At 40.6% G+C, this 15,331-nt stretch overlaps 2 protein-coding genes across 2 annotated transcripts; one reads left to right on the top strand and one right to left on the bottom strand.

The window, feature by feature from the left end:
* Positions 1-3,309: 3,309 nt before the first annotated feature.
* On the bottom strand, positions 3,310-4,251 carry LOC121935611 (olfactory receptor 11G2-like). Its single transcript, XM_042477321.1, has one exon. The coding sequence runs from the start codon at positions 4,249-4,251 to the stop codon at positions 3,310-3,312; it is 942 nt and encodes a 313-aa protein (XP_042333255.1).
* Positions 4,252-13,354: 9,103 nt separating this feature from the next.
* On the top strand, positions 13,355-14,347 carry LOC121933827 (olfactory receptor 11G2-like). The gene has a single exon (XM_042473820.1). The coding sequence runs from the start codon at positions 13,355-13,357 to the stop codon at positions 14,345-14,347; it is 993 nt and encodes a 330-aa protein (XP_042329754.1).
* The last annotated feature ends 984 nt before the right edge of the window (positions 14,348-15,331 follow it).

Genomic DNA, 15,331 nt, shown 5'->3' with positions numbered 1-15,331 from the left:
TGATCCAAGCCACCACTACACCCAAGTTTTGTTTGCTTTGATAATAATTCCCATTTCTGTACCTCAGTAATAGGAGTCAAAATGTTGTTCCATCCAGCAGATGCAGAAGGGCCATGACAGAATGTGGAAAAACCAAATAATGCTGTTCGCTGTGTTTTTCTCTAGTACTCATCTGCAGGACTGACGGAGCGAAGACTGTAAGGAACCTGAGGAAAGCCCAACTGCTATAAACTGACTTTGAGCGTACTTTTAATAAGCAGCTGAAATGAATCATTGGTTTGTGACTCTTGGGAACAGTGTCGTTTTGCACTGAAACATCATCTGTTAGGAGGCAGATTCTACTATATGCCAATATGTCTCAGCTTTTTGGGAGGGGGAGGGTAATAAAAAATATCTCTGAAAAAAAGCTCCTCTGGGAATTTTTAAATTTGGAGATTTCTTTCTTTCTTTCTTTCTGGCATTTATATATTGCCTCTCAGACCATGAGGGTAATGTGCAACGGATAAAAACATTTAAAGCAATGTACAGAAAAATCCTTAGGGTTGCCAGGCTGAAATCTGGAGCAGGGTCCTATACTTTTAATGATTGCATAAAAGAAGGAATTTCAGCAGTTGTTGCAGGTTACTTGGCTGCATCTTCTGCATCAGACATGAAATGGAGAGGAGCCCCCTTTAGTTTTCAGTCTAGCAAGCCTACGTATTTTGTAAATATATGTGGGCTTGTGTATGTCTGTGGCAGCTGCCATTCCACCACTTCCCATAATGCCCTGTAAAACGGCAATCTCGCCTTAGTTTTTCCCATGGACCCATTGCTGCCTGGGACAGGAGAGAAAATGATTTGCCCCTTCAAGATGCATAATAACAATGGCTAGTCTCCTTTTCCCTGGCAGAAAAAAAATACAATAATAATAAATTAAATAATCAACTTTTTTTATGACACCCATCCACCTCATCATCAACCATCTAAGATGGTTGCTTCATTCTTTCTAAGAGTAGGGCTGGCAGCCACTCTTCCTGCTACTGGCAGCACAAGTAATATAATAAAGATCAAGCAAGAATCCATAGTGATGCTAAAGGTGAGAACCATCACCTCTCTCCCCCAAGAAATTTTGAAGGGGCTTCTGGGAGTAGAAGTCCAAAACACCTGGAGAAGCAAAGTTTGGGAATCACTGCATTAGAGCATTTATATGGCTTTTGTCATGTAGCATGAGTATATGGTTTCTGTAATTCAGGATGGCTCAACTGGTGACTTAGAATCAGAGTTGGAAGAATCTCCAAGGGCCATTCAGTCCAACTCCCTGCCATGCAGGAATACACAGTCAAAGCATTCCCAACAGATGGCCATCCAGTCTCTCTTTAAAAACCTCCAAAGAAGGAGACCCCACCACCTTCTGAGGCAGCGTGCCCCACAGTCAAACAGCTCTTACCATTGGGAAGTGCTTCCTAATGTTTAGGTGGAATCTCTATCTGGTAGTTTAAATCCTTTGCTCCATATCCATTAGGAAGCACTCTGGAGCAGCAGAAAAGAAGTTTGCTCCTTTTTCAATATGATATCCTTTCAAATGTTTAAACATGGTTATCATGTCACTGCTTAACTTTCTCTTCTCCAAGTTACTAAACTTGGGTATATGTCTTTATTTGTTTATTTTACACAGGAATGTATGTCTCACCCTTCTGTGCATACATGCTAGTACTCACAGCAATACAAAATCATAATACAGTAAAGAATCAGACATTCAACTTTTTTGAATCATATCTTTATTCACTAAATCTAAATATACTTCATACATCTTACATCCGACATCGTAGCAAGACAAACAACAACCTAAATAAAAACGAAACAATACAGTTTCCCTACAAAACATTCACAAACTTATAAATATTACAACAAATTTTCCCTTGTAAAAACACCTAATATTTATATATTGACTTCCATCTGTATAAACCTTGTTCTCTCTGATGCTCCTTGTTCAATCTTACATTAAACCTAAATGTACAATTCTATTTTTAATCAAAAAAGGATCACTTTACTTTTGTATCTTTCTGTCAAGTAAACTTAGAGTCTGTTTAACTCCTTAATTATATTCATACTTCATGAATATATTCATTACCATTATTTTTGTAACCTTGTTACCATATGTATTCAGTTTTTGATTCTTTATCTTTCTGTTCCTTTGTACAGAGTTCTTCAATTTTAAAACTTTTTAAAATGTGATGAAAATGTAGAGACAATATCATGAAATAAGAGAAATCACTGATCTGATCACATTTTGCCATTCACATGTTGCAACCTGTGAACTGGGGAAGACAACAAAACTAGAAGGTTTATTAGGCCTCTTATGAGTTCACGGCTGAGGTAGCATCCCATTTGATGTTCTGGAAAAGTCAGTACAATTTCTTGAGAGCCATGTAAGGAGGAGGCCAAAGCCAGTGGGGGGCTGCTGAAATATAGCTCACCATACCAGATAAAACATGGTTTCATCTATACACAAGGCAGAGTCAAAAGGTATCTTATGAACCCCATTCTAGCCTCTGTGTGCAACTGCATTTGTAATGTTTTTGAGATTTTCATGGAACACATAAAAATTGATGAAGTGTGTGTTGTCATCTACAGCTTTTACAAGATTAGCCTCACTGTGAATCTTGGTTGTTTTTATTGTTGTTGTTGTTGTACCTTCAAGTCACAGGTTGGGGGAAAGTTAAAATCAAGGCAATAGTGTCACAATCATGACTGTGAATACAAAACAGTTCCCTAGATTTATTTAGCTGTAATTGTTCCATATTCATAATCACTTCGTTTGTTGTTGTGTTGGTTTTGTTATGTGCCTTCAAGTCATTTACACCTTATGGAGACCCTAAGGTGAATCTATCACTGGGTTTTCTGGGGCTGAGAATGTGTGACTCGTCCAAGGTCACCCAGTGGGTTTCTATGGCTGAGTGGGGAATCAAACAAATGAATTAATGCAGAGGTATCTGGTGGCTTCCATATGAGCAGTTTAGTGAATCCCCTCCAAATTTTAACCCAAACTTTAAAGGAGATAGCCAAGATGTTAAAACCTATTTGGTAAATGGAATTCATTGACTTGTGTCACTCCTTTAATGCTGAGCTAAAATCCAGAGTGGATTCACAAACACAGTGATGTGAAAGCTGCTATTAGAAAGATTAGTACCAGCAGTAGCAAAAGTAAAAGCAGCAACAATATGGCATTACTAAAGATGGCACCGTAACATGAGCAATCAATGAGAGCTGACCCCAAGAGCATGCCATTTCTTCCTGATATTAAGAACTCTCCCTCTCTCCTCCATTTTCTTAAATGTCTCTCTTCCTTCTCAAAAACCTGACCAGGGCTCCTTTCACCTGATCATTCCTAAGACAGTAGATCAGAGGGTTAAGCAGAGGGGCAATGGCAGAATAGAAGAGTGTTATAACTTTAGTGTTCTCAGTGTGGCTTTCTCCACTGCGTCCTCCTATGTACATAGCAACCACAGATCCATAGAACATTGTCACAACAGCCAGGTGGGAAGACACTGTAGAAAAGCCTTTGATGCCAGTATTTTGACCCGATGCTTTTACCAGAGTGAAAACCACACCTGCATAGGAGACCACAATAAACAAGCAGGTAGCCAGGATCATAGAAGAAGTGGCGATATAACAGAAAAGAGGGAGGTACCCAAGTGGAGGGCAGGCCAAGGCTAGGAGTTGGCCAGAGTCACACAGAAAGTGATTAAGAATATTGGAACCACAGAAGGACAACCTGGAGATCAAAAATACTGGGGTAATGTACCATAGGAAGCCAACAACCCAAGATAACACCACCAGGGTGTGGCAGAAATCTCGGGACATGATTTGAAGGTACCGCAATGGGCAGCAGATGGCCAAATAGCGATCCAGAGCCATGGCAGAGAGAAAAAGACATTCGGTAGTGCCGAGGGAAAAGAAGATGTAAAACTGGAGAAAGCAAGCATGGAAGGAGATGAGCCCACCTGGGAAAGATAAGTCAAATAACATCCGTGGAACAGTGGCACTCACATAACACATCTCCAGCCAGGAGAAGTGGCTCAGCAGGATGTACATGGGAAGGCAGCTCAAGCTGTCATCTTGAACTATTAGCATGATGATGAGGAAGTTCTCAGCCAAGGTGAGGGTATAGACAACTATGAACAAGGCAAGAAGAAGAAGGCGCCCTTGCGGTCCAACTCTGAAGCCAACCAGAATGAAGTCCTGCACTGTGGTTCCATTCAGCAACTCCATGTGGAGAACACAGAACAAGTGTGCAAAGAAGTTGGACTCTCAATTGTTCAGTGGCAATTTGAGATCTCCGATCTGATACTTAATGTGGAGGAAGCATCACTTGAGAGGATAGAAGACACCACCAAGAGAAACCATGCAGCTGCTTCTACTATTACAACCGTTTTCTGTTAATTTGCAGAAGAAGGAGATACTTCTGTGAATCCACTGTCATTTTGTGATGAGTTTCTACAAACAAACAAAATAAAGTATTACATACCCAGGCTGAACTGGTTTTAGTCTCTAATGATCCATTTCTTTTGACTAGCAATCTTTCTATTTTACATGTGTGAAATTTAGCAGCAATGGTTCATATTGACAAAAAATGAGAACAGGTATGCAATGGTATTCTGTATCCAGTGATATTGAGAAAACACACTTGCCTGAGATCTTACCAGTTGAGTAGATCAGTTCGAGATCCAGATTTCTTTGCAAAAATCCCATCAACCAGCAACCACAAAAAGTCCAGTAGAAACTGTCCACCCACCACCACTTCAGTGTGTCTTAACTTTCCTTCTGCCTTAACCTATCATCAGTAGATAAAGTAAGTAGTAAACTACAATCTGTATTTATTGTAATAATGTTCTCATCTTCCAGGGTTGCAGAAAGTTACCAGAAAAATTTAGGGCTGTTCTTCAGAGGTTGAATTTTAGCAAGCCTAAGCTCTCTCTCTAAGATATCCACCTCATCTTCTTTTGATATGGTAATAAATCAATATTTCTGTACCTCATTGTCACACTGCAAGCTCCCCCAGATAACCAAGGGCAAAGTTTCAGCATCTGAAGTGAATATATTCTTCTTCCTGTCATGCACCAGACTCACAGTTGACATTGGTAGTGGAGACAGAAGAGCCTGCATTGTAAGGTGAATTTAGGCAAGTCAATTGTGGTTTTCAAACTGACTTGGAGTCTTTTGTTTTAAATGGCTTCCTAAAGCTTTCCTCCAACAAAAGGGTTGTCCCATGAGAACTCAGCCTATTGAGGGTAGTTCTTCTTTTCATCCAAACAAGATCTCCACAGAGATTCAGACAAGCTAGTAATTTAAAAATATTTGTATACAGTATTCCTCTGGTCTTGGAAGCTAAGCAGGGTCAGCCCTGGTTAGTGCTTGAATGGGAGACTGCCAATGAATACCAGCTACTATAGGGTATATTTTCAGAAAATCCCTTGCCTAAAAATACCTAATGAAATTCATGAGGTTACCATAAGTCAACAGGCAACTTGAAGGCAAATACGCACACATTCCTATGTACTAAGCCACACATGGAGACATTTCAGCCTGTGGGTTTCATAAGTATCACCCAGCCACAATTTTGGAGGTTCCTAGAGCTCCTGAGAAAACCCCTCCCCAAAAGCCTGATGAATCCTACAGGGAAAAAAATTAAAATTCAGCCTGAAATATCACCCAAAATTGGCCCAAAAGACCCAAACCACTGCAAAAATGTGGCAGTTTGGGTGATAGTTAAGTACCACTAGCATTCCACCTTTGGTAGTAACAGAGCAACATCACCATTTTTTCCCTATATGGTCCATGAATATAAGAACTGCCCGATTTAACCCAATTTAATAGGGAGAGTCCCAATTCATCCCTTTTCATTCCACTTTTTAGATCGTTTTAAAATGTCTCTGGTTGCATCTACACTGCAAAATTAATGCACTTTGACACCGCTTTAACTGCCATGGCTCAATGCTATGGAATTCTGGGATTTGTGGTTTTGTGAGATATTTAGCCTTCTCTGTCAGAGCACTCTAGTGCCACAACAAACTACCAATCCCAGAATTCCACAGAATGGAGCCAAGACAGTTAAAGTGGTGTCAAACTGCATTAATAATGCAGTGTGGTAGCAGTCCCAGTTTCTCTCTCCACTCCTCTGTTTCCTTCATTGTCTTCACCATACTTCAGTTGCTGCAAACTGAGTTGAATGGGCAAAACTAGTTTACACTCAAACTAGTTTGAGGGGGTGCAATTTTGCCCTTCTCAGTAGGCTCAGCAAAAGCAAACTGCTGTGTCCTCTCCTAGATTATGTGTTATTCCTCATTAATAACTTTTGCCATCCTGACCATGCTCTGATGTTGCTTGTTTGCATGTGTCTCAGGTTTCTGCTGTGAAATGTTGGAAGAGATGTATTCTTGGCCCCACAACTTTGGTCACTGAGTCAGAAATACCCAAGAGGTCATCTTCTCTAGTCCCCAAGTTTACAACACTATGTAGCTGCAAAAACCCAAAACAAAACAGAGGTATGTGTCTATAGAAAAGCCTCTCTAGGCAGCAAGATGCAATGCTTAGCAGAGTAAAAAAAAATAGGATTCTTAGATGCCAGGGCCAAGTCCCATTTTGCCAGTTCTCAGGGCAAGAGAGAGGAATCTCAGGGTGAGTGTATTGCCTTGAAAAGTGAATGTATCTTTATTTTCCACATTACATCCATTTGGTAGGTTTTTAAATATTTGAATGGTATACTCTACAAATATGGTTCATGCTTCATGGCTCATGCTTAATGATATTATCAGAGGCTACCCCTTGTAACATAATGTTGTGTAATTTATGTGATGTTATGTAATTTTATCATGTATATTATTATTATTATTATTATTATTATTATTATTACACCATCAGAGCCTGCTCACAGGGAATCATCTGTAGGTTTCAGGTTTGGGTCCTGAATTTGCAGGACCTGGGATAGTCTTGACCTTGCAACCCTAGAGAAGAGTTGTTTTCTATGATCCATGGGGACTTTTGCTAAAGGTTAGAACTTGGGAAAAAGTTACTTGTTTGAATTGCAATTCCTCAAATTTGGAGAGCTGTCATTCATAAAATGAAATTTTCCAAGCTCAGGCCATGAAGATCTTGAAATCTTGGGGTTTGTAGTTCAGTGAGACACAGGTGGACAAGTCTACCCTCCTTACACTGCAGGATGTCATCATGATAGGTAAAGTGGGATCATATTACTATAATTGTGTAGTGTGAAAGGATCTACTGTGATGGCTAGTAGTCTGGACCACTTTACTGGGGGACATATTCAGGCACTGTGATACTTATTTGTTGTTGTTCGTTGCTGTTGTATGCCTTCAAGTCATTTCCAACTTATGATGATTCTAAGGCAAATCTGTTATTGGGTTTTCTTGACAAGTTTCTTCAGAGGGAGGTTGCCAATGCCATCCTCTGAGGCTGAGAGAGTGTGACTTGCCCAAGGTGACCCACTGGGTTTATATGGCTGAGCTGGGTTTCAAACCCTAGTCTCCAGACGCATCATTTCTCATCTATGTCCTCTGAACTAGATATTGGATTTGGATTTGCTGACTTGGATCTGTAGCTGTCTTCCACTTTCTGACCTCATAGACTCCAGGTCCTTCCAAAAATCAACCCATTCACACCTCCTCTCTGTAAAATATTGTTTAAATTCTTTACGTTCCTAAAGGCTGAATGTGTCTTATATTAAGATATATGTTAGTCTTTGAAAGTATCTATGCAGCAGATTATCTGAGTCATTGGTGATATATGTAGTCTCTGAAAGTACCTATGCAGCAACTCTGGTCTCCCAGTGTCCTAGTCCAACACTTAAACCATTACACCACACTGGGCCTCTATGGTGCTTATAATGGCTACCAATCATGATGGATAAATATTCCCTCGAGTATAAGAGACATTCTGCTTTGTACACCAGTCAATGAGGAGCACAAATGAAAAGCTGCATCTACACTGCAGAATTAATGCAGCTTGACACTGCTTTAACTGCCATAGTTCAATGCTATGGAATTCTGGTGATGGTAGTTTGTGAAATATTTAGAGACTTCTCTGTCAGAGAGCTCTGGTGCCACAGCAAATTATAAATCCCAGGTTCCATAGGATGGGGCCATGACAGTTAAAGTGGTGCCAAACTACATTAATTCTGCTTGTGGCAGCAGTCAAAGATGCTGTGAGTCATATGAAAGCAAAACAGGAAATTCATCAGCGTATTATAGACAATGAGTTACAACAACATGTAAATGCAGCCACTGCATTCCTTGATGTTAGAGATAGTGGTCGTGCTTTTTTTTTTTTATTTGCTAACCATTTGAATGTTTTAATCCTTCCAAAATATAGAAAAGCATTTACCCTAGCAACATTTAATGTTTTACCCTCAGCTTTAATGGAAAGGAGATACAGTAATATCCTTTATGATGGATGTGTATGCCCCTGTAGAGCTGGCACAATGGAAACAGTAGGGCACTTATTGTTATATTGCCTTTTTTATAATGGTTATTGTTATACTTTTGTTTATCCAATTCTTAGACGGTTTCCTGGAAGAACTGATGGGTTCTATGTATCCCATTTGCTGGCAGACCGGTGTCCATCAGTAACAGCTAAAGTGGCCAGCTTTTGTGCAGCAGCAATGGTTTGTCGGTACAAAATGGTATTTATAATTATTAATTTTTGAAATTATAACTTTACATTTTTGAGGAGTGAATTTTGTATTTTGATTCCCAGTTAATATTATTTATTTTCATAATTTGATATTAATTTTATCTGATTTGTTTTATCTGTATATCTGATCCGTTGATTGTTAGTAAATGTACAAAGATTCTATGGCACTCCCGTCCTGCTTGTGGCCTTCTTTGGGCAATTGGTAGATCTCTGTGTGACCAAGTCTCTTCCCTAATCCAGCACAGTCCTTCTTACATTTTTAAACTCTCAATTATTACCAGCTGAAGTTGCCTATGTTCCATCATGGCAGAGGAAAGCAACGTGTCTCCATAGAGATGAAGTTTTTCATGGATAATGAATCACAGTCTGAAGGGACACATTACCAAGTGCCACCAAATACTTATTTCGACATTGAAGATGTTGATGTTCCACCTGATGGACCACCAATGGCACAGTTGCTCACCAAAGTCAAGAACATTCAGCACATCAGCCTCACACCAGACTCTGATATAACAGGAATGGTGGCATGGCTTCTCCTGGATGGATCAGCACCTGGAATTCTACTGAGGTACAGAAACTGTTTTTGGTTTTTGCCATCATGAGACTTGGGAAGTCTTTTAGTTAAATGTTTAGGTTGTGGAGCTAGGCATGTGTGAATTTGAAATTGTGCCTGTTATTTCTGTAACGTTAGTAATGTATGTAGTGTATGTGATATAATGTAATGTAAGTAATGTATGTAATGTAATTTGCATTGCATGCGTTTGGGTGGATATATTTGATAGTGGGTGTCATGTGTTTTGTGTTGTGTGTTAATAATCAATAAAAATATTATTTTAAAAAAGAAGAAAAGAAATGGGAACTAATACAAAAGAGACTGGGTTGGGAACTGTAGAGAGGTGGATTTGACTGTGTAATATCTTCCAAGAAAAGAGAGATTTGGGTTTTTAAAAGACTTTGTGAAAGATCATGGGAATAATGCATAACTACAAGGTCAGGAAAGAGACAGAGAGAGGCAGGGATTGAGAGAATATGCGGAAGGAAGGAAGGAAGGAAGGAAGGAAGGAAGGAAGGAAGGAAGGAAATCAGATGGAGAGATTATGAAAAAAAGGAAATGATTCCCAGCAGCAGCCCTAATTTTAACAGTATTAATGCTTATTCAGAGCTTTGATTAGAAGCTTCTTCCAGTCATGTCTAAAAAATTCCAATGTTTTCAAAGATGCTCCCACTGTCATTTATACAATGGACTTGTCATACTGCCAGGGATGTCCAATTCTGTCAAAACAATTTTTAACCAGGTCATCAGATTTTTGGCACCAAATTCATCCCATCCCATTCCTTTACAAACCTGACATATCCAACCAACCAATCAACCAACCAACCAAAAAAAACCCCCAACTATACACATTTTTGTGCACATCTTTCTATGTACACATTTCTTTTCTCACATGAGCAAAGCTGTGAGTAGTTTCCCTTCACAGATGCATTTTTGTGAGCATGAGAGGGAGGGTTGGAATTGATGAAATCCAGGAAAGTGTGGATTGGGTACTGAATACTGATCTGTTTATTAGTTTGGGAAATGCAAACCAGGCAAATTCACATCAAAAGGTGAATCCACAGGTGAAATGCTCACCTGTGCCTATATACAGTTTTCCATAATGGACTTTGGCTGTATCTACACAAGGGCTGTTTCCCAGCTCCACTCTGTAGCATTCCTGCCCCAGTTTGGCCACCTTGCTGCTAAATACACCTGTTTTACTCAAAACTGAAATCAGTTTAGAAAGCCCCACAGAAGCCCCCACTATATAGATGCACTGGTACAAGGGGGTGTTTCTACTGTGCATGTGGTGACTGATCAAGTTATATCTGGTCACACAAGCACACTAGCTGCAGAGTTGTGCACTTATTATTATTATTATTATTCCCACAACGCATGCACATATTTACATATTCACTTATCAAGTAGCTTTTGTTTTCCCTCCTGATTGCCCACCTTCACTTCTATAAAGTAGGGGGAAGTGGCATGCCAATCTGTGAATATGTGCCTAGAAACACCACCATGATTCCAATTTGGGGGGTCAAACCACATATTTAAAAAACCTGGTTCTTCCTAAAAACAGCAGAGAAAACTGAAGTTTTTTAAAAATGTCTTAAAGCTCTCAGGCATCAAAAAGAAGTGTTTTCACATCAGAAGGCAAGAATCGTTGTATATTCCAACAAGACTGGGAGTGAGACCCATCATTTAGCCTGGGTAGATTCAGCATGAATTGTATTTCTTTGTTAATAGTGAACAGGCACACACTTAAAATAGTATACAGTGGATCCTTGTTATACGCTGGGGTTTGGTTCCAAGATCCCCCGTGTATAACAAAATCAGTGTATGCTCAAGTCCCATTAAATATAATGACATAGCAAAACGGTGTCCCTAATAAAAAATGGAACATCAAGGTAAATTTATACTTTTTTGGAACATTTTCAAACCGTGTATGCTTGAATACGTGTATAAAAAATCCGTGTATAAGAAGGGCCGGTTGTATATGAAATAGTTAAAAATATTAAAAACATTAAAGCAACTAAAGAAAAGTGTATATAGACCCTTAAACCAGCCCAATCTCAATCTCATATCAACAACAACTGAATGAACCAAGACTTGCAAGGAGCTCTTAGTGGTGCTGAACCTGTTGTGGGGCAGGCATGATTCTAGCATGTCACCAGACACATTTGGGGCAATGGGAAATAAAACGTACAGTAGGAAAATAAAATATGCAAGGAGAGATTGGGTTTTGTGCATTTGGCAATATGAGCAGTAATCAGGAACAAAGTGATTTCTGCAAATAGACAAAAAACAGAGACTAAAACGGAAAATTAAAATGCCTACTTTTACGTTTCATACTGTTACCCTATGTTAATAATAGATTATTGGACCCAACTGCTAAATGCTCTGTCTGTGACTAAGCAAAAGACACACATGAAAACATGTCTAGCTGCTCTGGATACAACTTCTCACAGCAGGAAATAAGGGAATAGGTTTCAGCACTCTGGATAGTTCCTCAGACATCCAGCACAAAACGGAACAGGTTCTCAGTAGCAACAACAGGTAGCTGGCACTACTTAGTACCAGGCTGGAACTGCTGTTAAAGGAGCAATGCAAAACAAATTATTCAAGATCAATTTTATTTACGGTCTTTGACCAAAGTATCTCAAAAATATATTAAAATTAACCAGCAAAAGCAAATTTGTAAATATACCAGTACAAACAAATTATTGCTATGTGTCTTCAAGTCAATGTCAACTTATGACATTCCTCTCACAGGGTTTTCTTAGTAAGATTTATTCAGAGGAGTTTTCCATTGTCTTCCTCTGAGGCTGAGAGAGTGTAATTTGCTCAAGGTCATTCAGTGCATTCCAATGGCTGAGCAGGGAATCAAGCCCTGACCTCCTGAATTCCTAGTCCAATACTCAAACCACTCTAGGGTGCTCTCTCTTATTTTAAAATCATGAGATAGATTCATGAGACAGAATGAAGAAACAACCCCAACAACTGATCAGTGACATTGTGAGAAGCAGTCAGGCAGAGGACCAGTGTGTTCTGCTTCCCACAAGCACAATGACAAAGATTCATGCTCCATCAGTGTGATGTTAATGTGATGTCCAAAGAGGGTCACCTTCATGACAAGTATTTATTATGGCAGGAGCTTTCCTGGATTCTTGTCCATTTCCTTTGATGCATGAACTCTTGTCCAAAGTTTCTGTGGCTGCCATAAAGTCTCAGTTTTAACGAAAAGCTAATGGGGAGGATCAAGGAAACCAGATCGAGCTTCCAGAAGGAAGAGGAGTTTGAAAGACTGATCAAGAAGCACTTAGTAAATTTAAGTAGATAGAGAGCAAAAGAATTCAGAGATATAGTTATGTTATTCTGGAATATCAGTATGCAAAGGGATCTTGTAGGCTAACACTAACTACTTTTAAGACTAACACTAACTAACTCTAAATTAGTCTCAATGGTGTTTCAAGATTCCTTTGTATAAAGAGCAAAATATTTTAGTGCTTGGATAGAACAATACCAGGGAATACCAGAAGCTATAGGACTATATTCACAGGAAGGAATCATCTCGGAATACTCCTTGTCTAAGAACATTCAATGAAATTCATATGGTCACCATAGGACAACTTGTGATTTGAAGGCATGTAAATCACATTAATTGATTTATAGGACTAAGAGTCAGGATCAAAAAATGCAACTGCAATCCTATAGCCAACTTACATGGGAGTAAGTCTTGATGAACTCAGTTGACCCCCTGTCTGATCTACAAATAAGTGCTCATAGGGGATTACATACCAATGACATCTTCCTCCAGCTCAGAGGAATAGGGCCCAGAACAGGAAAGGTAATTTTAGGGGGATGGTTGTGAAAGATGTAGTGAATTTCTCCCTCCAATGACAACCAAAAAATAAATACATACATACATACATCAGGCATACAATAGGGTTCCCACCAGTGATTCTGAAGAATAACAAGAAATAAAACAGAGATGGAAGCCAGAAGTACATTATGGCCCTGTTCCCTTACACTTCAGTTGCTGTACTTAACTTTTGTCTCCGCATAGAAAAATGTAAGTACTGAGATGTACTAAAGATGCACAATTATTATTCTGTGATGTGCTTCCAGATGGATTTGACCAATGAGACCACAGTCAAGGAATTCATTCTGCTGGGATTTGGAGTTGAGCAGCAGAAGCGGTTCCTGCTCCTCATCTTTTTCAGTATCCTCTACATGCTCACTTTGGCTGAGAACATCACCATTATCACTCTGGTGCTTGTAGACACCCGCTTGGCCCGGCTCCCCATGTACATCCTCCTGAGCAACTTCTCCTGGATGGAGATGTGCTATGTGACAACCACAGTGCCCCGAATGCTTTACGACCTGGCATTCCCTTATGGAGTCATCTCTTTCCAGGCTTGCTTCCTTCAGTTCTATGTCTTCTTCACCCTCGGCAGCACTGAATGCTTCTTCCTCTCAGCTATGGCCTTTGATCGGTACCTGGCTATTTGCCACCCACTGCGCTACCCACAAATCATGTCTCAAAAATCATGTTATAGTTTAGTGGCTCTTTGTTGGGTCCTTGGCAGCTCAGCATACATTGGTCCAGTGACATTGATCTCCAAGTTGTCCTTCTGTGGCCCCAACATTATTGATCATTTTGTGTGTGATTTTGAGCCCCTTCTGAACTTGGCCTGCCCTCCACGAGGGAATGCTGCCATTGCCTACCTGTTTGTTATGAATGTCCTGGTTATATTAGGTAGCTTCATCTTTATTGTGCTCTCCTATGGGGTTGTCATTCTCACCCTGATGAAATCTTCTAGACAAGGCAGTCGTAAGAAGGCCTTCTCCACCGTTTTCTTCCACTTGGTGGTTGTGACCCTTTTCTATGGTTCAGCGGGAGGGATGTATGTTACTCCTTCTGGAGAAGGTCACTCACATGTCGCTAAAATAGTAACGACCTTCTATACAACCATCACACCTTTCCTAAATCCCTTGATCTATTGTCTGAGGAATGATCAGGTGAGGGAGGCCCTGGACAGGCTTCTGGGGAGAAAAGATATATGGCTTAGAAGAAAGGTGGCTTTGCAAAGGGGAGAAGGAAAGAAAGGGAAAAAATGAAAAATAACTCACCAATGCAACAAGATAAAAGCAATATATTCACAAAGGAGGAGAGGAACACTTTTCCTTTCTAAAGAAATTACACTTGCATACACTCCAGCATTTCACAGACGGACACCAGAACATGTGTGGCCAATCATCATGAGAGTGTGAACAAGTTGGCAAACATTATTTATAAGGAAGAAAAGACAAGCTAGGAGAACCTGTAGCGGCTTGCTTTTGCCTGACGCTGCAGGGAAGGGGAAATCCTGCTTCTTCCTTTCCCCCTCCCTCTGCTGAACTAATGGAACACAAACTACTTTTGCACTTTGAACTCAGTTTGAGGCATATGAAGAAAACCGAGGTTAAAGGAGGAAGGTGGGAAGAGGTGAAAGAAACTGGGGCGCGTTACAGACCGCCTGTTTGGTGCGGCCTGTATCCGGCCCTTTCCCCGCCGGATCGGGGCCTCAGCTGCCACAGCGGCAGCCTCTGAGGCCCCGATCCACTGCTTTCCAGGCCACAGGGAAGCAGCAAAAGGCTGCTTCCCCGCGGCCTGGAAAGGGGTGTCCTTGGGGCTTCATGCCGCTCGGCCCTTTTCTGCCTTGCGTCGCTGGCACAGCCGTCTAAAGGCTGCGCCAGTAACGCAAATCGTAGAAGGAGCTCTGTTTCAGAGCTCCTTGCTGCACCGCAAAAAGAGCGCCCCAGGTGCCCTCGCGCGGTGCAAGGACGTCACGTCCGTGCCGCCCCATTTGGAGGCAGCGCGTTTGTGACGTCCTAATGGCGGCGCCCCTCTAGAATGGGAGCTGCCATTTTGTACATACCGTGTACGTACTAGGGTTGGGGGCATCTGGAAGAGCCGCCCCCAGGCAATCCTAGTACGTACACGGTACGTACTTTAGGTGCGTCTGTAACATGCCTGGGGCATTTTAAAAGCAGCTGATAGCAGAGAATTAATCAGGACTGTTCCTGCCAAATCAGGAAAGTTGGAAATTATGCATTTGACCA

This window comes from Sceloporus undulatus, chromosome 6 (assembly GCF_019175285.1).
Source record: "Sceloporus undulatus isolate JIND9_A2432 ecotype Alabama chromosome 6, SceUnd_v1.1, whole genome shotgun sequence".
NCBI lineage: Eukaryota > Metazoa > Chordata > Lepidosauria > Squamata > Phrynosomatidae > Sceloporus > Sceloporus undulatus.
Note: the sequence above shows the minus strand (reverse complement) of the source record. Positions and strands in the feature narration are given on the sequence as shown.